Below are 25588 nucleotides of genomic sequence, written 5' to 3'. Positions count from 1 at the left end.
AACTTGCATCAAGTTCAATAATAAATAAAACAAAAGTGTTATAACTTGCATCAAGTTCAATAATAAATCAAATAACTTGCATCAAGTTCAATAATAAATAGAATAAAAGTGCCACTTTGCAATCTTTGCAAAAAAAAAAGGAGGAGCTATGCATTTGGCAAGACAGGGCAAGTGACAGCACTTTCCCCCAGGAGAGCCACCTTGCTTCACTGTGAAACAGCACGGCTGTATGATCAGCTCCCATTTCCTCACACAGTGCAGAGAACAGTCGCACTTTCAGTGGTCGTGTTTTGATCAAATTTACCGCGCTCACAACATCTGTTAAAACCTCATTGAGTTCGGGGCTGAGCTGCCTTGACGCGAGTGCTTCCCGGTGAATGACACAGTGTGTGCCCGTCACATTTTTGTTTCTCTGCAGGCGCTGGCTCTGGTTCGACGACATTTGATTGTGATCCACACATTAGCCTGCTACCCATCCGCTCGAAAGTTTGTTCCGCTTAGCCCCGCCCCCATTAGTTACTGTTGCTATGTCTGTCAAACTTTCGCTCCTACTGAGAAATATAAAGCCTACAGTAAAAATAAGTACCGGTAATTTCCATTTATTTATATAGCGGATTTCACAGACAGAATCACAAAGTGATTTACAGTGTGTATAGAAAATGAAAGCATAGTAAAAAAATAATCTAAGAATATAATAATTTAAAAAAAAAAATTAAAGTGAAATTTCCTCCCGTTCCTCGCGCCCCACCTGTCATGTCTCTATTCCCCACCAGTGGGGCGCGCCCCACACTTTGAGAAACGCTGACTTAGGCCCAGTGTGACATGACACATGAGACCTGTAATAGTGGAGTTGACAAAGACTTAGTCCAGCAAGTCCACTAACTTGCTGGGAGCTTTTTGATTTGTTTAGTTTTTTTGTTTTCCATGTTTATTTTATTGCTTGCAGTGTACGAGTGTATGTTTGTGTGTGTGTGGATGAGAGATTGTTTATGTGTTTGCTTGAATGGTCCAGTTGTGTGCATGTTTGTGTTGTGTGTCTGTGGCCCACAGTCCTTGACCATATGCCCTCTTCTCTTGTTCATGTTTCATGAACAGAGGAATGATTTATCTGACCATGATTACACACCCTCTTCTTCCTTTCATGTTTTTGAAATAACTAGGGCTGCAGCTAACGATTATTTTTCTATTGATTAATCTATAGATAATTTTTTTCGATTAATCGGTTAATCTATAGATTATTTTTTCGATTAATCTATAGATTATTTTTCCTTTTACCGATTTTTTTTTATTATTTAAAATGAAGAGGAAAAAAATAAATGTAGGCCAGTTTTTTCAAAAGGCATGGCTTTTATTTACAAAAAAAAAAAGTATGGCCACTCAGTCAACATTGACAACAACATGACAAAATATTCTGTAACAATGTAAACATTTAAAACTTTTAACATTTAACAAAATTAAAAGTAGCTTATTTGCTTTTTAATGTGCAAATATAAAAGTAAACATCCAGTGCAAATCTTAATATTCTGCAATAGTATAAGCATTTCAAAAGTAAAAGTATTGCTTATTTTGCTTTAAAATGTGCAAAAATAAAGATAAACATCCAATACAAAAAAGTGCAAAACGGAAATATTCTGTAACAAGTGTAAACATTTCAACAAAAGTAAAAGTATTGCTTATTTGCTAAAATGTGCAAAAATAAAGCTAAACATCCAATACAAAAAAGTGTACAGTGTAAACATTTCAACAAAAGTAAAAGTATTGCTTATTTTGCTTAATAACACAACAATGATAGTATGATTAAAGTGAAAGTTAATTGTTGGTTTGTACATAGTATATGTAACTGTTAATGTTGTAAAAGGTATTTGCACAACTAATTAACGTTAGCGTTTGTGACACGTCTTGTGCCGTGGGGTTCTTTCAGGACCGACAGACTGAACGCCAGACGGCTTTGCCAGGTTTACAATCTTTTAATTTTACACAAAGTCTCTTCTCTTCCAACTCTTTTCTCTTTCTTTCCTCGCCTTTCAGCTCCTCTTGCTCGCTCGTTCGTCGTCCCCCGTCTCTTGCGGCGTCGCTCCCGGCGCGCCCCGCCTCGCCGCTCGCTCGCCGCCGCCGCCTCTCCACAGCGTTAAAGAGGAGCGCGTCTTTGTAAACACTGAACAGTCACGCCAAACGCGCCTCTCAGAGCGAAACGGTGCTTTAGTTTATGAATTTACAACGCAGATACAAATGACACATTCATGTTTTTGTGTAATAATGACAACGTATACGCACGCGGACGATTGACTTGTTGATGGTGATGGCAAGAACGCTGTCGGGGGTTTTCTTTTCAAATGTTCGTTCATAGCCGTTGTGCTGCTATGATAGGCCATTTCCGCTCGACACAGTGTGCATACAACAACATTATTAGGCCGTTTATTGAAATACTCCCACACTTTTGACGACTTTTGGCGTGCTTTTTTCCCCTCGCTCGCATCGTCTGCTTTGCGCTCCGCCATGACAGTAGTGTGACGTAAATATGCGACGCGCCGACGCACAAAAACGGCGTCGACGTATTTACGTAACCGATGACGTCGACTACGTCGACGCGTCGTTTCAGCCTTAATTATCGTAGAGACACAACAGAAAGATCATTAACAGCACTAAAGAATGATTTAGCGAAACACAACGGGGATTCTGTTTTTCAAACGTCAGATATAAATGCAGCTTATAATTTATTTCATGACATTTTTTTCTCACTTTATGATACACACTGCCCCATCAAAAAATGCACTATAACTAACTCCACAAAAACTCCATGGATAACTAAAGGGCTTGCGAACGCTTGCAAAAAGAAACATTATTTATATAGGACTTTTTTTAGGCATCAAACCATAGAAACAGAACAAAAGTACAAAACATATAAAAATAAATTAACCAGCATATTAAGAGCAAGCAGAAAAGAATACACCACCAAACTATTAATCCAAAAGAAAAATGATATAAAGGGAATTTGGAAGGTATTAAATACAATTATTGGGCATGGTTCAAACAGTCCTTGTTATCCAGAGTTTTTTGTTGAGAACGACCAAATCATAAGTGACAAGAAGATGATTGCTGACGGATTCAACGTGTTTTTTGTTAATATTGGGCCTGAACTGGCAAAAAAATCCCAATTAATGATGTACAGCCTATGGAACTTATTGGAAAAAATCCTTACTCGATGTTCCTTACTCCGACTGTCGAAAAGGAAGTTTTAGAGATTATTCATAAAAGCACGAACAAAACATCACGTGACATTTATGACCTCGACATGAGGACGGTCCGGAATGTAGCGGAAGAAATCATCAAACCATTCACATACATCTGCAATTTAACTTTTCAACTTGGACAATTTCCTTCACAAATGAAACTCTCAAAAGTCATCCCCATCTTCAAATCTGGAGACAAAACACCACTTCACAAATTACCGGCCCGTCTCCCTTCTGCCACAGTTGTCAAAAATTTTGGAAAAATTATTTGATAATAGACTTCGTGGCTTCATTGAAAAACACACATTATTATCTGATTGTCAATATGGGTTCCGACAAAATAGGTCAACTTCATTAGCTTTAAGTGATCTAATAGAGAACATTACTAATGGTATCGAGAAAAACAAATTTGTTTTAGGAATTTTTATTGACCTGCAAAAGGCTTTCGATACCATTGATCACCAGATTTTGGTAAACAAACTGGAAAACTATGGCATAAGGGGAGTGGCAGGGAAATGGCTGAAGAGCTACTTGAATGAGAGACAGCAGACTGTTCAGATCGACCAACATCAATCTACACTCATGAACATAACCTGTGGAGTCCCCCAGGGGTCGATACTGGGACCCACACTATTTATAATGTATATCAATGAAATATGTAAAGTATCAACACTGCTGGAGTTCATCCTCTTTGCTGACGACACAACCATTACATGTGCAGGTGACGACCTGAAGCAACTTCTGGCCTCTGTAACTGAGGAGATGATCAAGTTAAAAACTTGGTTTAATACCAACAAATTGTCTCTCAATTTAAAGAAGACCAAAATCATGCTCTTTAGCAATCGCAAAAGTGAAATACCCATCAGGATTGTTATTGATGATACACCAATAGAATATGTTCAACAAAATTCATTCTTAGTGTTGGGATATTATAAGCATCTGCTTCATCCAACCCCTTTTCAAGCCTTGCATTAATGTCCCTGCCAAAATGTTTAAAAAAAAAAAGTGTGTGTTGTTGTACTGTGCAGGTTTGAAATAAATAATTCAATCAATCAATCAAAAACCTAGTCCAGTGTGACATGACTGCCAGGACAGGACGTACAGTAATAGTAGAGTACAGTAATAGTGAGTTGTGGAGAGTAGACGTCAGTGCAGTCCTGGAACAAAGCAAATATGAAACCTAACTGGTTTGCTTCTTTGTCAGCCCTCAGAAGTCTAGAGTGAATGTCATAACCATGTAGCACACATACTTCTAGTCTACACTTCTACAAACATCTTGTTCTGCTGGAATTAAAATGCATTAGAAGTCATTCAATGGATTTGGCAAAAATGGCGGCCTTGAATGTCATTAAAAAACTTCCATTTGGTAAAAGATGTATACAATTGTCAGACTGGCTGTCAATCAATCAAACGGTAAATGAACATGAACTCAATAACTTTGCTGTCATGGATACATTGCTACATCTGTCTGTGTTAAGACTAAGTATGTCTGTGTGATGTACTAAGTCTTGTATAAGTATGTCACACAGACATACTTAGTAAACAATGTCAGACTTTTTGACACTTAAAAAAAATCCCGACTTTTTGACAAAAAAATGTCCAACTTTTTGACCAAAAAAGTTCAGACTTTCCGACTTTTTGACACTTAGAAAAAATCCCGACTTTTTGACACTAAGAAAATATCCCAAATTTTTTGACACTTTTGTCGGGATTTTTTTCTAAGTGTCAAAAAGTTGGAAATGTTTTATTGTCTGTCACACAGACATGCATAGTCTTGTACACTTGACACACAAAAATCCCGACTTTTTGACAAAAAAATGTCCAACTTTTTGACCAAAAAAGTTCAGACTTTCCGACTTTTTGAGACTTAAAAAAAATCCCGACTTTTAGACAAAAAAATGTCCAACTTTTTGACCAAAAAAGTTCAGACTTTCCGACTTTTTGACACTTAGAAAAAATCCAGACTTTTTGACACTAAGAAAATATCCCTAATTTTTGACACTTTTGTCGGGATTTTTTTCTAAGTGTCAAAAAGTTGGAAATGTGTTATTGTCTGTCACACAGACATACATAGTCTTGTACACTTGACACACAAAAATCCCGACTTTTTGACTAAAAAATGTCCAACTTTTTGACCAAAAAAGTTCAGACTTTCCGACTTTTTGACACTTTTGTCGGGATTTTTTTCTAAGTCTCAAAAAGTCAAGAATTTTTTTTGTCAAAAGTCGGGATTTTTTTTCCAGGTGTCAAAAAGTTGGAAATGTTTTATTGTCTGTCACACAGACATACATAGTCTTGTACACTTGACACACAAAAATCCCGACTTTTTGACTAAAAAATGTCCAACTTTTTGACCAAAAAAGTTCAGACTTTCCGACTTTTTGAGACTTAAAAAAAATCCCGACTTTTAGACAAAAAAATGTCCAACTTTTTGACCAAAAAAGTTCAGACTTTCCGACTTTTTGACACTTAGAAAAAATCCAGACTTTTTGACACTAAGAAAATATCCCTAATTTTTGACACTTTTGTCGGGATTTTTTTTCTAAGTGTCAAAAAGTTGGAAATGTGTTATTGTCTGTCACACAGACATACATAGTGTTGTACACTTGACACACAAAAATCCCGACTTTTTGACTAAAAAATGTCCAACTTTTTGACCAAAAAAGTTCAGACTTTCCGACTTTTTGACACTTTTGTCGGGATTTTTTTCTAAGTGTCAAAAAGTCAGGAATTTTTTTTGTCAAAAGTCGGGATTTTTTTCTAAGTGTCAAAAAGTTGGAAATGTTTTATTGTCTGTCACACAGACATACATAGTCTTGTACACTTGACACACAAAAATCCCGACTTTTTGACTAAAAAATGTCCAACTTTTTGACCAAAAAAGTTCAGACTTTCCGACTTTTTGACACTTTTGTCGGGATTTTTTTCTAAGTGTCAAAAAGTCAGGAATTTTTTTTGTCAAAAGTCGGGATTTTTTTCTAAGTGTCAAAAAGTTGGAAATGTTTTATTGTCTGTCACACAGACATACATAGTCTTGTACACTTGACACACAAAAATCCCGACTTTTTGACAAAAAAATGTCCAACTTTTTGACCAAAAAAGTTCAGACTTTCCGACTTTTTGACACTTAAAAATAATCCCGACTTTTTGACAAAAAAATGTCCAACTTTTTGACCAAAAAAGTTCAGACTTTCCGACTTTTTGACACTTAGAAAAAATCCAGACTTTTTGACACTAAGAAAATATCCCAAATTTTTTGACACTTTTGTCGGGATTTTTTTCTAAGTGTCAAAAAGTTGGAAATGTTTTATTGTCTGTCACACAGACATGCATAGTCTTGTACACTTGACACACAAAAATCCCGACTTTTTGACTAAAAAATGTCCAACTTTTTGACCAAAAAAGTTCAGACTTTCCGACTTTTTGACACTTAGAAAAAATCCAGACTTTTTGACACTAAGAAAATATCCCTAATTTTTGACACTTTTGTCGGGATTTTTTTCTAAGTGTCAAAAAGTTGGAAATGTGTTATTGTCCGTCACACAGACATACATAGTCTTGTACACTTGACACACAAAAATCCCAACTTTTTGACAAAAAAATGTCCAACTTTTTGACCAAAAAAGTTCAGACTTTCCGACTTTTTGACACTTTTGTCGGGATGTTTTTCTAAGTCTCAAAAAGTCAAGAATTTTTTTTGTCAAAAGTCGGGATTTTTTTCCAGGTGTCAAAAAGTTGGAAATGTTTTATTGTCTGTCACACAGACATACATAGTCTTGTACACTTGACACACAAAAATCCCGACTTTTTGACTAAAAAATGTCCAACTTTTTGACCAAAAAAGTTCAGACTTTCCGACTTTTTGAGACTTAAAAAAAATCCCGACTTTTAGACAAAAAAATGTCCGACTTTTTGACCAAAAAAGTTCAGACTTTCCGACTTTTTGACACTTAGAAAAAATCCAGACTTTTTGACACTAAGAAAATATCCCAAATTTTTGACACTTTTGTCGGGATTTTTTTCTAAGTGTCAAAAAGTTGGAAATGTGTTATTGTCTGTCACACAGACATACATAGTCTTGTACACTTGACACACAAAAATCCCGACTTTTTGACAAAAAAATGTCCAAGTTTTTGACCAAAAAAGTTCAGACTTTCCGACTTTTTGACACTTTTGTCGGGATTTTTTTCTAAGTCTCAAAAAGTCAAGAATTTTTTTTGTCAAAAGTCGGGATTTTTTTCCAGGTGTCAAAAAGTTGGAAATGTTTTATTGTCTGTCACACAGACATACATAGTCTTGTACACTTGACACACAAAAATCCCGACTTTTTGACTAAAAAATGTCCAACTTTTTGACCAAAAAAGTTCAGACTTTCCGACTTTTTGACACTTTTGTCGGGATTTTTTTCTAAGTGTCAAAAAGTCAGGAATTTTTTTTGTCAAAAGTCGGGATTTTTTTCTAAGTGTCAAAAAGTTGGAAATGTTTTATTGTCTGTCACACAGACATACATAGTCTTGTACACTTGACACACAAAAATCCCGACTTTTTGACAAAAAAATGTCCAACTTTTAGACCAAAAAAGTTCCGACTTTCCGACTTTTTGACACTAAGAAAATATCCCGAATTTTTTACACTTTTGTCGGGATTTTTTTATAAGTGTCAAAAAGTCAGGAATTTTTTTTGTCAAAAGTCGGGATTTTTTTCTAAGTGTCAAAAAGTTGGAAATGTTTTATTGTCTGTCACACAGACATACATAGTCTTGTACACTTGACACACAAAAATCCCGACTTTTTGACTAAAAAATGTCCAACTTTTTGACCAAAAAAGTTCAGACTTTCCGACTTTTTGAGACTTAAAAAAAATCCCGACTTTTAGACAAAAAAATGTCCGACTTTTTGACCAAAAAAGTTCAGACTTTCCGACTTTTTGACACTTAGAAAAAATCCAGACTTTTTGACACTAAGAAAATATCCCAAATTTTTGACACTTTTGTCGGGATTTTTTTCTAAGTGTCAAAAAGTTGGAAATGTGTTATTGTCTGTCACACAGACATACATAGTCTTGTACACTTGACACACAAAAATCCCGACTTTTTGACAAAAAAATGTCCAAGTTTTTGACCAAAAAAGTTCAGACTTTCCGACTTTTTGACACTTTTGTCGGGATTTTTTTCTAAGTCTCAAAAAGTCAAGAATTTTTTTTGTCAAAAGTCGGGATTTTTTTCCAGGTGTCAAAAAGTTGGAAATGTTTTATTGTCTGTCACACAGACATACATAGTCTTGTACACTTGACACACAAAAATCCCGACTTTTTGACTAAAAAATGTCCAACTTTTTGACCAAAAAAGTTCAGACTTTCCGACTTTTTGACACTTTTGTCGGGATTTTTTTCTAAGTGTCAAAAAGTCAGGAATTTTTTTTGTCAAAAGTCGGGATTTTTTTCTAAGTGTCAAAAAGTTGGAAATGTTTTATTGTCTGTCACACAGACATACATAGTCTTGTACACTTGACACACAAAAATCCCGACTTTTTGACAAAAAAATGTCCAACTTTTAGACCAAAAAAGTTCCGACTTTCCGACTTTTTGACACTAAGAAAATATCCCGAATTTTTTACACTTTTGTCGGGATTTTTTTATAAGTGTCAAAAAGTCAGGAATTTTTTTTGTCAAAAGTCGGGATTTTTTTCTAAGTGTCAAAAAGTTGGAAATGTTTTATTGTCTGTCACACAGACATACATAGTCTTGTACACTTGACACACAAAAATCCCGACTTTTTGACAAAAAAATGTCCAACTTTTTGACCAAAAAAGTTCAGACTTTCCGACTTTTTGACACTTAAAAATAATCCCGACTTTTTGACAAAAAAATGTCCAACTTTTTGACCAAAAAAGTTCAGACTTTCCGACTTTTTGACACTTAGAAAAAATCCAGACTTTTTGACACTAAGAAAATATCCCTAATTTTTGACACTTTTGTCGGGATTTTTTTCTAAGTGTCAAAAAGTTGGAAATGTGTTATTGTCTGTCACACAGACATACATAGTCTTGTACACTTGACACACAAAAATCCCGACTTTTTGACAAAAAAATGTCCAACTTTTTAACCAAAAAAGTTCCGACTTTCCGACTTTTTGACACTTAGAAAAAATCCAGACTTTTTGACAAAAAAATGTCCAACTTTTTGACCAAAAAAGTTCCGACTTTCCGACTTTTTGACACTTAAAAAAAATCCCGACTTTTTGACAAAAAAATGTCCAACTTTTTGACCAAAAAAGTTCAGACTTTCCGACTTTTTGACACTTAGAAAAAATCCCGACTTTTTGACCAAAAAATGTCCAACTTTTTGACCAAAAAAGTTCCGACTTTTTGACACTTAGAAAAAATCCCGACTTTTTGACAAAAAAATGTCCAACTTTTTGACCAAAAAAGTTCCGACTTTCAAACTTTTTGACACTTGAAAAAAATCCCGACTTTTTGACAAAAAAATGTCCAACTTTTTGACCAAAAAAGTTCCGACTTTTTGACACTTAGAAAAAATCCCGACTTTTTGACAAAAAAATGTCCAACTTTTTGACCAAAAAAGTTCAGACTTTCCGACTTTTTGACACTTAGAAAAAATCCCGACTTTTTGACAAAAAAATGTCCAACTTTTTGACCAAAAAAGTTCCGACTTTCCGACTTTTTGACACTTAGAAAAAATCCCGACTTTTTGACAAAAAAATGTCCAACTTTTTGACCAAAAAAGTTCCGACTTTCCAACTTTTTGACACTTGGAAAAAATCCCGACTTTTTGACAAAAAAATGTCCAACTTTTTGACCAAAAAAGTTCCGACTTTCCGACTTTTTGACACTTAAAAAAAATCCCGACTTTTTGACAAAAAAATGTCCAACTTTTTGACCAAAAAGGTTCAGACTTTCCGACTTTTTGACACTTAGAAAAAATCCCGACTTTTTGACAAAAAAATGTCCAACTTTTTGACCAAAAAAGTTCAGACTTTCCGACTTTTTGACACTTAGAAAAAATCCAGACTTTTTGACACTAAGAAAATATCCCTAATTTTTGACACTTTTGTCGGGATTTTTTTTCTAAGTGTCAAAAAGTTGGAAATGTGTTATTGTCTGTCACACAGACATACATAGTGTTGTACACTTGACACACAAAAATCCCGACTTTTTGACTAAAAAATGTCCAACTTTTTGACCAAAAAAGTTCAGACTTTCCGACTTTTTGACACTTTTGTCGGGAGTGTCAAAAAGTCAGGAATTTTTTTTGTCAAAAGTCGGGATTTTTTTCTAAGTGTCAAAAAGTTGGAAATGTGTTATTGTCTGTCACACAGACATACATAGTCTTGTACACTTGACACACAAAAATCCCGACTTTTTGACAAAAAAATGTCCAACTTTTAGACCAAAAAAGTTCCGACTTTTTGACACTAAGAAAATATCCCGAATTTTTTACACTTTTGTCGGGATTTTTTTATAAGTGTCAAAAAGTCAGGAATTTTTTTTGTCAAAAGTCGGGATTTTTTTCTAAGTGTCAAAAAGTTGGAAATGTGTTATTGTCTGTCACACAGACATACATAGTCTTGTACACTTGACACACAAAAATCCCGACTTTTTGACAAAAAAATGTCCAACTTTTTGACCAAAAAAGTTCAGACTTTCCGACTTTTTGACACTTAGAAAAAATCCCGACTTTTTGACAAAAAAATGTCCAACTTTTTGACCAAAAAAGTTCAGACTTTCCGACTTTTTGACACTTAGAAAAAATCCCGACTTTTTGACAAAAAAATTTCCAACTTTTTGACCAAAAAAGTTCAGACTTTCCGACTTTTTGACACTTAGAAAAAATCCCGACTTTTTGACAAAAAAATGTCCAACTTTTTGACCAAAAAAGTTCAGACTTTCCGACTTTTTGACACTTAGAAAAAATCCCGACTTTTTGACAAAAAAATGTCCAACTTTTTGACCAAAAAAGTTCCGACTTTCCGACTTTTTGACACTTAAAAAAAATCCCGACTTTTTGACAAAAAAATGTCCAACTTTTTGACCAAAAAAGTTCAGACTTTCCGACTTTTTGACACTTAGAAAAAATCCCGACTTTTTGACAAAAAAATGTCCAACTTTTTGACCAAAAAAGTTCCGACTTTCCAACTTTTTGACACTAAGAAAATATCCCGAATTTTTGACACTTTAGTCGGGATTTTTTTCTAAGTGTCAAAAAGTTGGAAATGTTTTATTGTCCGTCACACAGACATACATAGTCTTGTACACTTGACACACAAAAATCCCGACTTTTTGACAAAAAAATGTCCAACTTTTTGACCAAAAAAGTTCAGACTTTCCGACTTTTTGAGACTTAAAAAAAATCCCGACTTTTAGACAAAAAAATGTCCAACTTTTTGACCAAAAAAGTTCAGACTTTCCGACTTTTTGACACTTAGAAAAAATCCAGACTTTTTGACACTAAGAAAATATCCCTAATTTTTAACACTTTTGTCGGGATTTTTTTCTAAGTGTCAAAAAGTTGGAAATGTGTTATTGTCTGTCACACAGACATACATAGTCTTGTACACTTGACACACAAAAATCCCGACTTTTTGACAAAAAAATGTCCAACTTTTTGACCAAAAAAGTTCAGACTTTCCGACTTTTTGACACTTAGAAAAAATCCCGACTTTTTGACAAAAAAATGTCCAACTTTTTGACCAAAAAAGTTCAGACTTTCCGACTTTTTGACACTTAAAAAAAATCCCGACTTTTTGACAAAAAAATGTCCAACTTTTGGACCAAAAAGGTTCAGACTTTCCGACTTTTTGACACTTAGAAAAAATCCCGACTTTTTGACAAAAAAATGTCCAACTTTTTGACCAAAAAAGTTCAGACTTTCCGACTTTTTGACACTTAGAAAAAATCCCGACTTTTTGACAAAAAAATGTCCAACTTTTTGACCAAAAAAGTTCCGACTTTCCGACTTTTTGACACTTAGAAAAAAATCCCGACTTTTTGACAAAAAAATGTCCAACTTTTTGACCAAAAAAGTTCAGACTTTCCGACTTTTTGACACTTAAAAAAAATCCCGACTTTTTGACAAAAAAATGTCCAACTTTTGGACCAAAAAGGTTCAGACTTTCCGACTTTTTGACACTTAGAAAAAATCCCGACTTTTTGACAAAAAAATGTCCAACTTTTTGACCAAAAAAGTTCCGACTTTCCGACTTTTTGACACTTAGAAAAAAATCCCGACTTTTTGACAAAAAAATGTCCAACTTTTTGACCAAAAAAGTTCAGACTTTCCGACTTTTTGACACTTAAAAAAAATCCCGACTTTTTGACAAAAAAATGTCCAACTTTTGGACCAAAAAGGTTCAGACTTTCCGACTTTTTGACACTTAGAAAAAATCCCGACTTTTTGACAAAAAAATGTCCAACTTTTTGACCAAAAAAGTTCAGACTTTCCGACTTTTTGACACTTAGAAAAAATCCCGACTTTTTGACAAAAAAATGTCCAACTTTTTGACCAAAAAAGTTCCGACTTTCCGACTTTTTGACACTTAGAAAAAAATCCCGACTTTTTGACAAAAAAATGTCCAACTTTTTGACCAAAAAAGTTCCGACTTTCCGACTTTTTGACACTTAAAAAAAATCCCGACTTTTTGACAAAAAAATGTCCAACTTATCAATGCATCTATTGATCAGACCTAAGTCCCTATTGTTGGTGATTATTGACATTCTGCAAGGTATATTTTAGTAATCAATGCATCTATTGATCAGACCTAAGTCCCTATTGTTGGTTATTATTGACATTCTGCAGGGTATATTTTAGTAATCAATGTATCTATTGATCAGACCTAAGTCCCTATTATTGGTGATTATTGACATTCTGCACGGTATATTTTAGTAATCAATGCATCTATTGATCAGACCCAAGTGCCTATTTTTGGTGATTATTGACATTCTGCAAGGTATATTTTAGTAATCAATGCATCTATTGATCAGACCTAAGTCCCTATTATTGGTGATTATTGACGTTCTGCAAGGTATATTTTAGTAATCAATGCATCTATTGATCAGACCTAAGTCCCTATTGTTGGTGATTATTGACATTCTGCACGGTATATTTTAGTAATCAATGCATCTATTGATCAGACCTAAGTCCCTATTGTTGGTGATTATTGACATTCTGCAAGGTATATTTTAGTAATCAATGCATCTATTGATCAGACCTAAGTCCCTATTGTTGGTGATTATTGACATTCTGCAAGGTATATTTTAGTAATCAATGCATCTATTGATTAGACCTAAGTCCCTATTGTTGGTGATTATTGACATTCTGCAAGGTATATTTTAGTAATCAATGCATCTATTGATCAGACCTAAGTCCCCATTGTTGGTGATTATTGACGTTCTGCAAGGTATATTTTAGTAATCAATGCATCTATTGATCAGACCTAAGTCCCTATTGTTGGTGATTATTGACATTCTGCAAGGTATATTTTAGTAATCAATGCATCTATTGATCAGACCTAAGTCCCTATTGTTGGTGATTATTGACATTCTGCAAGGTATATTTTAGTAATCAATGCATCTATTGATCAGACCTAAGTCCCTATTGTTGGTGATTATTGACATTCTGGAAGGTATATTTTAGTAATCAATGCATCTATTGATCAGACCTAAGTCCCTATTGTTGGTGATTGTTGACATTCTGCAAGGTATATTTTAGTAATCAATGCATCTATTGATCAGACCTAAGTCCCTATTGTTGGTGATTGTTGACATTCTGCAAGGTATATTTTAGGAATCAATGCATCTATTGATCAGACCTAAGTCCCTATTGTTGGTGATTATTGACGTTCTGCAAGGTATATTTTAGTAATCAATGCATCTATTGATCAGACCTAAGTCCCTATTGTTGGTGATTATTGACATTCTGCAAGGTATATTTTAGTAATCAATGCATCTATTGATCAGACCTAAGTCCCTATTGTTGGTGATTATTGACGTTCTGCAAGGTATATTTTAGTAATCAATGCATCTATTGATCAGACCTAAGTCCCTATTGTTGGTGATTGTTGACATTCTGCAAGGTATATTTTAGGAATCAATGCATCTATTGATCAGACCTAAGTCCCTATTGTTGGTGATTATTGACGTTCTGCAAGGTATATTTTAGTAATCAATGCATCTATTGATCAGACCTAAGTCCCTATTGTTGGTGATTATTGACATTCTGCAAGGTATATTTTAGTAATCAATGCATCTATTGATCAGACCTAAGTCCCTATTGTTGGTGATTATTGACGTTCTGCAAGGTATATTTTAGTAATCAATGCATCTATTGATCAGACCTAAGTCCCTTTTGTTGGTGATTATTGACGTTCTGCAAGGTATATTTTAGTAATCAATGCATCTATTGATCAGACTTAAGTCCCTATTGTTGGTGATTATTGACGTTCTGCAAGGTATATTTTAGTAATCAATGCATCTATTGATCAGACCTAAGTCCCTATTATTGGTGATTATTGACGTTCTGCAAGGTATATTTTAGTAATCAATGCATCTATTGATCAGACCTAAGTCCCTATTGTTGGTGATTATTGACATTCTGCAACGTATATTTTAGTAATCAATGCATCTATTGATCAGACCTAAGTCCCTATTATTGGTGATTATTGACGTTCTGCAAGGTATATTTTAGTAATCAATGCATCTATTGATCAGACCTAAGTCCCTTTTGTTGGTGATTATTGACATTCTGCAAGGTATATTTTAGTAATCAATGCATCTATTGATCAGACCTAAGTCCCTATTATTGGTGATTATTGACATTCTGCAAGGTATATTTTAGTAATCAATGCATCTATTGATCAGACCTAAGTCCCTATTGTTGGTGATTATTGACATTCTGCAAGGTATATTTTAGTAATCAATGCATCTATTGATCAGACCTAAGTCCCTATTGTTGGTGATTATTGACATTCTGCAAGGTATATTTTAGTAATCAATGCATCTATTGATCAGACCTAAGTCCCTATTGTTGGTGATTATTGACATTCTGCAAGGTATATTTTAGTAATCAATGCATCTATTGATCAGACCTAAGTCCCTATTGTTGGTGATTATTGACGTTCTGCAAGGTATATTTTAGTAATCAATGCATCTATTGATCAGACCTAAGTCCCTTTTGTTGGTGATTATTGACGTTCTGCAAGGTATATTTTAGTAATCAATGCATCTATTGATCAGACTTAAGTCCCTATTGTTGGTGATTATTGACATTCTGCAAGGTATATTTTAGTAATCAATGCATCTATTGATCAGACCTAAGTCCCTATTATTGGTGATTATTGACGTTCTGCAAGGTATATTTTAGTAATCAATGCATCTATTGATCAGACCTAAGTCCCTATTGTTGGTGATTATTGACATTCTGCAACGTATATTTTAGTAATCAATGCATCTATTGATCAGACCTAAGTCCCTATTATTGGTGATTAATGACGTTCTGCAAGGTATATTTTAGTAATCAATGCATCTATTGATCAGACCTAAGTCCCTTTTGTTGGTGATTATTGACATTCTGCAAGGTATATTTTAGTAATCAATGCATCTATTGATCAGACCTAAGTCCCTATTATTGGTGATTATTGACATTCTGCAAGGTATATTTTAGTAATCAATGCATCTATTGATCAGACCTAAGTCCCTATTGTTGGTGATTATTGACATTCTGCAAGGTATATTTTAGTAATCAATGCATCTATTGATCAGACCTAAGTCCCTATTGTTGGTGATTATTGACATTCTGCAAGGTATATTTTAGTAATCAATGCATCTATTGATCAGACCTAAGTCCCTATTGTTGGTGATTATTGACATTCTGCAAGGTATATTTTAGTAATCAATGCATCTATTGATCAGACCTAAGTCCCTATTGTTGGTGATTATTGACATTCTGCAAGGTATATTTTAGTAATCAATGCATCTATTGATCAGACCTAAGTCCCTATTGTTGGTGATTATTGACATTCTGCAAGGTATATTTTAGTAATCAATGCATCTATTGATCAGACCTAAGTCCCTATTGTTGGTGATTATTGACATTCTGCAAGGTATATTTTAGTAATCAATGCATCTATTGATCAGACCTAAGTCCCTATTATTGGTGATTATTGACATTCTGCAGGGTATATTTTAGTAATCAATGCATCTATTGATCAGACCTAAGTCCCTATTGTTGGTGATTATTGACATTCTGCAAGGTATATTTTAGTAATCAATGCATCTATTGATCAGACCTAAGTCCCTTTTGTTGGTGATTATTGACATTCTGCAAGGTATATTTTAGTAATCAATGCATCTATTGATCAGACCTAAGTCCCTATTATTGGTGATTATTGACATTCTGCAAGGTATATTTTAGTAATCAATGCATCTATTGATCAGACCTAAGTCCCTATTATTGGTGATTATTGACGTTCTGCAAGATATATTTTAGTAATCAATGCATCTATTGATCAGACCTAAGTCCCTATTGTTGGTAATTATTGACATTCTGCAAGGTATATTTTAGTAATCAATGCATCTATTGATCAGACCTAAGTCCCTATTATTGGTGATTATTGACATTCTGCAAGGTATATTTTAGTAATCAATGCATCTATTGATCAGACCTAAGTCCCTATTATTGGTGATTATTGACATTCTGCGAGGTATATTTTAGTAATCAATGCATCTATTGATCAGACCTAAGTCCCTATTGTTGGTGATTATTGACGTTCTGCAAGGTATATTTTAGTAATCAATGCATCTATTGATCAGACCTAAGTCCCTATTGTTGGTGATTATTGACATTCTGCAAGGTATATTTTAGTGATCAATGCATCTATTGATCAAACCCAAGTCCCCTATTATTTGTGATTATTGACATTCTGCAAGGTATATTTTAGTGATCAATGCATTTATTGATTAGTTTGATCGATAAAACGCACTTCATAGCCTCAATGCATATTTAGTAAAATAGTTGAAATAAATTAATATTTTTCTACTTTCCATAACCTTCATTAACTTTATTGACTTTCTTTGACCCTCTTTTACCTTCTTTCACCTTCTTTATTACTTTTCCCCCTTGTATTTACCTTGTATTTAACTTATTTTACTTTTTATTTACCTTCTTTTACCTTTTATTTACTTTATTTCACCTTCTATTTAACTTATTGTACCTTTTATTTACCTTCTATTTAACTTGTTTTACCGCCTATTTAACTTATTTTACCTTTTATTTACCTTCTTTGACCTTCTATTTAACTTTTTTTTGCCTTCTATTTACCTTCTATTTCCTCCCTTAACATGAGATATTACTCATCTCAATCATAGTGTGAATGACGAGTGTCTGAAGTCTTAAGACAAGTGTTTTATTTTGAAAGTATTGCTACAAGATGAGAACAGGAAGTGTTAGTAATTGCTGTGAAATGTAAAATGGGTCGTCTTATATCCTCTTTTCTAACATGTCAAGAGAAATGAGAATACGTGTTGTTTCATATTATATCTGCATATATCTTCAAAATAAACTTCAACCATAACCTTTACCTTCTTTTATTTTCCATTTACCTTTTATTTTTTTATTTTTTTACTTATAATAAGCCTTTTTGTTGCCTTATTTTGCATTTTATTTCTTTAATTCAGGGGTGTCCAAACTTTTTGAGCTGAAAATATGTGTCCGGGGGCCAAAAGCAAACTGAATGCAAATTATATATATATATATATATATATATATATATATATATATATATATATATATATATATATATATATATATATATATATATATATATATATATATATAATTATTATCATAGGATTTTAAGAATATGTGAAGTTTGACTTCCTTGACAAACTCGGACCTCCTAGAGGTTTGTCAATCAATCCTAAATATCCAGCATGTAAAAAGCACCACACATGGATCATAAGTGTGTTTTGTATTTTCCCATCATGCATTGTAATGGATTTGTTCATGTTGATTGGACGTTTTTCTTTTTTATGATATTCACAAAGTTCAGTGAGCAGGTTGTTATGTGTGACCATGTTTGTTGATGTTTTGTGCTGCTTGATTATTATTTTTTCCGTGACTAGGGAAGGTTGTTTGGTTTGGGTTATAGAAATGTTTTTTCTGCACCATGACTAGGGAAGGTTGTTTGTATTGGGTCATAAACTTTTTTTTTTTCTGCACTGTGACTTGGGAAGGTTGTTTGGTTTGGGTTATAGAAATGTTTTTTCTGCACCATGACTAGGGAAGGTTGTTTGTATTGGGTCATAAACTTTTTTTTTTCTGCACCGTGACTAGGGAAGGTTGTTTGGTTTGGGTTATAGAAATGTTTTTTCTGCACCATGACTAGGGAAGGTTGTTTGTGTTGGGTCATAGCAAATGTTTTTTCTGCACCATGACTAGGGAAGGTTGTTTGGATTGGGTCATAAACTTTTTTTTTCTGCACCGTGACTAGGGAAGGTTGTTTGGTTTGGGTTATAGAAATGTTTTTTCTGCACCATGACTAGGGACGGTTGTTTGGTTTGGGTTATAGAAATGTTTTTTCTGCACCATGACTAGGGAAGGTTGTTTGTATTGGGTCATAAACTTTTTTTTTTCTGCACCGTACCGTGACTAGGGAAGGTTGTTTGGTTTGGGTTATAGAAATGTTTTTTCTGCACCATGACTAGGGAAGGTTGTTTGTATTGGGTCATAGCAAATGTTTTTTCTGCACCGTGACTAGGGAAGGTTGTTTAGTTTGGGTCATAGAATATTTTTTCTGCACCGTGACTAGGGAAGGTTGTTTCGTTTGGGTCATAGATTTTTTTTTCTGCAACGTGACTAGGGAAGGTTGTTTGGTTTGGGTCATAGAATTTTATTTTTTTTTCTGCACCATGACTAGGGAAGGTTGTTTGGCTTGGGTCATAGATTTTTTTTTCTGCACCGTGACTAGGGAAGGTTGTTTGGTTTGGGTCATAGAATTTTAATTTTTTTTCTGCACCATGACTAGGGAAAGTTGTTTGGATTGGGTCATAATCTTTTTTTTCTGCACCGTGACTAGAGAAGGTTGTTTGGTTTGGGTCATAGAGGTTTTTTTTCTGCACCGTGACTAGAGAAGGTTGTTTGGTTTGGGTCAGAGAATTTTTTCTTTCTGCACCGTGACTAGAGAAGGTTGTTTGGTTTGGGTCAGAGAATTTTTTCTTTCTGCACCGTGACTAGGGAAGGTTGTTTGGTTTGGGTCATAGAATTTATTTTTTCTGCACCGTGACTAGGGAAGGTTGTTTGTATTGGGTCATAGCAAATATTGTTTCTGCACCGTGACTAGGGAAGGTTGTTTGGTTTGGGTCATAGAATTTTTTATTTTTTTTCTGCACCGTGACTAGGGAAGGTTGTTTGTATTGGGTCATAGCAAATGTTTTTTCTGCACCGTGACTAGGGAAGGTTGTTTGGTTTGGGTCATATAATTTTTTTTTTTTTCTGCACCGTGACTAGGGAAGGTTGTTTGGATTGGGTCATGACATTTTTTTTTCTGCACTGTGACTAGGAAAGGTTGTTAGGTTTGGGTTATAGAAATGTTTTTTCTGCACCATGACTAGGGAAGGTTGTTTGTATTGGGTCATAAACTTTTTTTTTTTCTGCACCGTGACTAGGGAAGGTTGTTTGGTTTGGGTTATAGAAATGTTTTTTCTGCACCATGACTAGGGAAGGTTGTTTGTATTGGGTCATAAACTTTTTTTTTTCTGCACCGTGACTAGGGAAGGTTGTTTGGTTTGGGTTATAGAAATGTTTTTTCTGCACCATGACTAGGGAAGGTTGTTTGGTTTGGGTTATAGAAATGTTTTTTCTGCACCATGACTAGGGAAGGTTGTTTGTATTGGGTCATAAACTTTTTTTTTTTCTGCACCGTGACTAGGGAAGGTTGTTTGGTTTGGGTTATAGAAATGTTTTTCTGCACCATGACTAGGGAAGGTTGTTTGTATTGGGTCATAAACTTTTTTTTTTCTGCACCGTGATTAGGGAAGGTTGTTTGGTTTGGGTTATAGAAATGTTTTTTCTGCACCATGACTAGGGAAGGTTGTTTGGTTTGGGTCGTATAATTTTTTTTTCTGCACCGTGACTAGGGAAGGTTGTTTGTATTGGGTCATAAACTTTTTTTTTTCTGCACCGTGACTAGGGAAGGTTGTTTGGTTTGGGTTATAGAAATGTTTTTTCTGCACCATGACTAGAGAAGGTTGTTTCGTTTGGGTCATAGATTTTGTTTTTCAGCACCGTGACTAGGGAAGGTTGTTTGGTTTGGGTCATAGAATTTTTTTTCCTGCACAGTGACGAGGGAAGATTGTTTGGATTGGGTCATAAACTTTTTTTTTCTGTACCATGACTAGGGAAGGTTGTTTGTATTGGGTCATAGCAAATGTTTTTTCTGCATCGTGACAAGAGAAGGTTGTTTAGTTTGGGTCATAGATTTTTTTATTTTTTGCACCGTGACTAGGGAAGGTTGTTTCGTTTAGGTCATAGAAATGTACTTTTTTTCTGCAACGTGACTAGGGAAGGTTGTTTGGTTTGGGTCATAGAATTTAAAAAAAATGTCTGCACCATGACTAGGGAAAGTTGTTTGGATTGGGTCATAAACTTTTTTTTTTTCCTGCACCGTGACTAGGGAAGGTTGTTTGGTTTGGGTCATAGATTTTTTTTTCCTGCACCGTGACTAGGGAAGGTTGTTTGGATTTGGTCACAAACTTTTTTTTTTCTGCACCGTGACTAGGGAAGGTTGTTTGGTTTGGGTTATAGAAATGTTTTTTCTGTACCATGACTAGGGAAGGTTGTTTGGTTTGGGTTATAGAAATGTTTTTTCTGCACCATGACTAGGGAAGGTTGTTTGGATTGGGTCATAAACTCTTTTTTTTCTGCACCGTGACTAGGGAAGGTTGTTTGGTTTGGGTTATAGAAATGTTTTTTCTGCACCATGACTAGGGAAGGTTGTTTGTATCGGGTCATAAACTTTTTTTTTTCTGCACCGTGACTAGGGAAGGTTGTTTGGTTTGGGTTATAGAAATGTTTTTTCTGCACCATGATTAGGGAAGGTTGTTTGTATTGGGTCATAGCAAATGTTTTTTCTGCACCATGACTAGGGAAGGTTGTTTGTATTGGGTCATAAACTTTTTTTTTTCTGCACCGTGACTAGGGAAGGTTGTTTGGTTTGGATTATAGAATTTTTTTTTTACTGCACCGTGACTAGGGAAGGTTGTTTGGTTTGGGTCATAGAGGTAAATGCTGTGCTCTGGCTTCTTGAAAGTATAATTAATGGCAGAGTTATATTCTTTGGCCACCAGAGGGAGACAAGATGGCAGCATTAGACGCCTGGATGTGCATATATGATACAGTGGTCTCTGTCAAGTTGTTTATTGAACTCCTGCCGTCTCGCCGTCCAAATTAAAGACGCCGGCGGGCCGTAGTTTGGACATCCCTGATTAAATCGACCTTTGATTGAACTTATTTTACTTCTATTACCTTTTATTTACTTTCTATTCAACCTGTTTTACCTTCTTTTATGCATTTGAGACTTTGTACATTTGAATGAAAGGATTATTAGAAGATGCCATTAATGCTTGCAGCCCATCTTTGTAAAGAAGTGAAGATCTGATAGAAGATGTCCCTGGCAGGTCTTGGACTCGCTGGGCGTGATGATCTACAAAGCCCTGGACTTTGGGCTGAAAGAGAACGAGGAGCGCGAGCTGAGCCCGCCGCTGGAGCGCCTCATCGACATGATGACCAACCCCCAAGAGGCCGAGGGCGACCTTTGCCCCGACGAGGGCTACGAGGCCACGGAGGAGGAGGAGGACGAAGAGGACGAGGAGGAGGAGGAGGAGCGGGCTCTCACCTCCTCACCTGCCGGCACCGTCAGCCAAATACGCAGCTACCGCGACGTCGTCACGGTAAGTGCTTGTTGCCACGGCAACCGTCAGCGAGAACTGGTTGGGAGGGTTAATGGAGAACAAAAGCCGAGACAATGACGGTCATTAGACTTGACTATTATTAGCTTTCACACGCCCCACCCTGCATCCTCTTAAAAAGCTGCTATGGTTAAAGAGCGGGTATGCTTAAAGAGCAGGTATGGTTAAAGAGTGGGGACGGTTAAAGAGCGGGTACGGTTAAAGAGCAGGTGTGCTTAAAGAGCGAGTATGCTTAAAGAGCGGGTATGGTTAAAGAACAGGTATGGTTAAAGAGTGGGGACGGTTAAAGAGCGGGTACGGTTAAAGAGCAGGTGTGCTTAAAGAGCGAGTATGCTTAAAGAGCGGGTATGGTTAAAGAACAGGTATGGTTAAAGAGTGGGGACGGTTAAAGAGCAGGTACGGTTAAAGAGCAGGTGTGCTTAAAGAGCGAGTATGCTTAAAGAGCGGGTACAGTTAAAGAGCGGATATGGTTAAAGAGCAGGTCTGGTTATAGAGCAGGTGTGGTTAAAGAGCAGTGCTGAAGACATGACATCATCACATGACAGTCAGGATGTTGTTACTTGACTTCTGTCACTGACATTGTTGTTGTTGTTGTTGACAGCAGGAAGTAGTCTGGAGGTAAATGTTTGAAATTGTTGCTGATCCTCAAGGTTTTTACAGCTCTAAACTGTATCTCCATAAGTGAGTCCATAGTTCTTCATATTTTCATGACTAATAAAGTTGAAGTTCAAGTACCCTTGATAGTCACACACTATTGGGAACTAAGGAGCAGGATCACAATATATTTTATTTTGAAATGTAACTTCCTGTGATTATAATCCCTCAGATGTCAAGGCAGAAAGTCAAATTGAACAATTGATAAGATGTTAAAATCATGAATATGTAAGAAAAATGTTTGATCAAGTGTAATAAAATAGTGCAAAGTGTGAACAGGAACTATTTTTCTGCAGGTTTAGTGGCAGAAAGCTGTGCTCTAAAGGGTGAGCTAAGGTGGGGTGGTATTAGCGCTCTTGCCTTGCATCATGTACAGACCACACCGGTCCCTTTAAAGAATCCAAAACCTGTCAGGTGACTTTTCCTCTTTGATCCACAATTTCTTCATTTGGACTTTCTCTTCTCACTCAAAGACTCAACCAAACTTGATAGTTGATACTGTTACCCGATTGGCTGTTATCAGTGATCACTTCCTGCGTCGCTGGGTTACCAGAGAGAGAGTGCCTTTGTCCATGCAACCAACCTTGCTTCCATACTTCACCTTTCTTCCCGCCAAGAAAGAAGAAAAAAATGATTGGACGTTGTTAAGGAAGTAGTTTGACATGTACTTGGGTATCAGGGAGGTGTAGGGGATTTTATAGACCAGGCTCAGTGCAAGTTGTTTTACTCTGTCCTCCACCCTGAGCCAGCCCACTTTGGAGAAGTGGGTAGGAGTGAGGTGTGATCTGGGGTGGAGGTCTAGAAGTAATCTGACTAGCTTGTTCTGGGATGTTTGGAGTCTAGATTTGAGGGTTTTGGAGGTGCTAGGGTACCAGGAGGTGCATGCGTAATGGAAAAAGGGTTGAACGAGAGTTCCCGCCAGAATCTTCATGGTGCTTTTGTTGACCAGAGAGGAGATTCTATAGAGAAATCTCGTTCTTTGGTTGACCTTATTGATGACCTTGGTTGCCATTTTATCACAGGAAATATTAGCCTCTAGAATGGAACCTAGGTAGGTGACCTCATCCTTCCTGGTGATAACAATGTCACCCACTTTTATAGTGAAGTCACTGACTTTCTTAAGGTTGATGTGGGACCCAAACAGGATGGATTCAGTTTTACCCAAGTGTATGGTGTTGTGTCGGACCAGTTCTTCCTCCAAGGGAATCTAAGTTACTGGTCAATCCCAAGTTCTTTCGATGACATATATGCTGAGTAAGAAGGACCATCAAGACAGAATTGGAATATTTTCAAGTTTATACCAAAGCTTTGGGAGATCAGCTTAATCAATACATTCATATCGACTGCTCTAGTTTATCTGGCATTCCAAGGGAAAAACACACTCTTTTCACACAAAAGAAAGCCCTCATCCCCCCCCTCTCAACACTGATAAGAAACCAATGGGGGAGGTTTTCACATTCCAAGGTTGAGACATAAAACAGACAATCTGAAGACAAATAGAGACTGGTAGAATAAACAAAAGAAAAGTACTAGATGGTCTAAACATGGCAATGTAAAAAGAAAGAACTCTTAAACCTATCTGCTTCCTTCCACAATGGATAGCTTGTTGTCAGCGAGCCAGGTGCAAGTTCTACTGAGGATTTTCTCCACCTGTGACTTGTCCTTGTCTGATACCAGCAGGGCCGAGTCATCCGCAAACAAGAACAATTCACAGTCGCATGCTGATGACATGTCGTTTATGTATATTAGGAACAGTAAAGGCCCTAATATACTGCCTTGGGGGACTCCACAGCTCACTGAGAGGGGGGGACATGGGGCTTTACCTCTACCACCTGTTCCCTAGAGAAGGCATGTGTCAGTGGAGTGGTTAGTTCTGAAGTCAGATAGAGAAGGCATGTGTCAGTGGAGTGGTTAGTTCTGAAGTCAGATAGAGAAGGCATGTGTCAGTGGAGTGGTTAGTTCTGAAGTCAGATAGAGAAGGCATGTGTCAGTGGAGTGGTTAGTTCTGAAGTCAGATAGAGAAGGCATGTGTCAGTGGAGTGGTTAGTTCTGAAGTCAGATAGAGAAGGCATGTGTCAGTGGAGTGGTTAGTTCTGAAGTCAAATAGAGAAGGCATGTGTCAGTGGAGTGGTTAGTTCTGAAGTCAGATAGAGAAGGCATGTGTCAGTGGAGTGGTTAGTTCTGGAGTCAGATAGAGAAGGCATGTGTCAGTGGAGTGGTTAGTTCTGAAGTCAGATAGAGATGGCATGTGTCAGTGGAGTGGTTAGTTCTGAAGTCAGATAGAGAAGGCATGTGTCAGTAGAGTGGTTAGTTCTGAAGTCAGATAGAGAAGGCATGTGTCAGTGGAGTGGTTAGTTCTGAAGTCAGATAGAGAAGGCATGTGTCAGTGGAGTGGTTAGTTCTGAAGTCAGATAGAGAAGGCGTGTGTCAGTGGAGTGGTTAGTTCTGAAGTCAGATAGAGAAGGCATGTGTCAGTGGAGTGGTTAGTTCTGAAGCCGGATAGAGAAGGCATGTGTCAGTGGAGTGGTTAGTTCTGAAGTCAAATAGAGAAGGCATGTGTCAGTGGAGTGGTTAGTTCTGAAGTCAGATAGAGAAGGCATGTGTCAGTGGAGTGGTTAGTTCTGAAGTCAGATAGAGAAGGCATGTGTCAGTGGAGTGGTTAGTTCTGAAGTCAGATAGAGAAGGCATGTCTCAGTGGAGTGGTTCGTTCTGAAGTCAGATAGAGAA

General features: G+C 36.1%; 1 protein-coding gene across 3 annotated transcripts in view; it reads left to right on the top strand.

The window, feature by feature from the left end:
- The window catches only part of LOC133577438 (protein spire homolog 1-like), an 87184-nt gene that overhangs the window by 18367 nt on the left and 43229 nt on the right, over positions 1-25588 (top strand). For all 3 annotated transcript variants that reach the window (XM_072912589.1, XM_072912588.1, XM_072912590.1), the window contains exon 3: positions 21917-22189. In XM_072912589.1, the coding sequence (XP_072768690.1) occupies positions 21917-22189 (273 nt within the window). The remainder of the gene's footprint in view (positions 1-21916; positions 22190-25588) is intronic.

Source organism: Nerophis lumbriciformis, linkage group LG37, assembly GCF_033978685.3.
Source record: "Nerophis lumbriciformis linkage group LG37, RoL_Nlum_v2.1, whole genome shotgun sequence".
Taxonomy (NCBI): domain Eukaryota; kingdom Metazoa; phylum Chordata; class Actinopteri; order Syngnathiformes; family Syngnathidae; genus Nerophis; species Nerophis lumbriciformis.
This window is presented reverse-complemented; position numbering and strand designations above follow the sequence as displayed.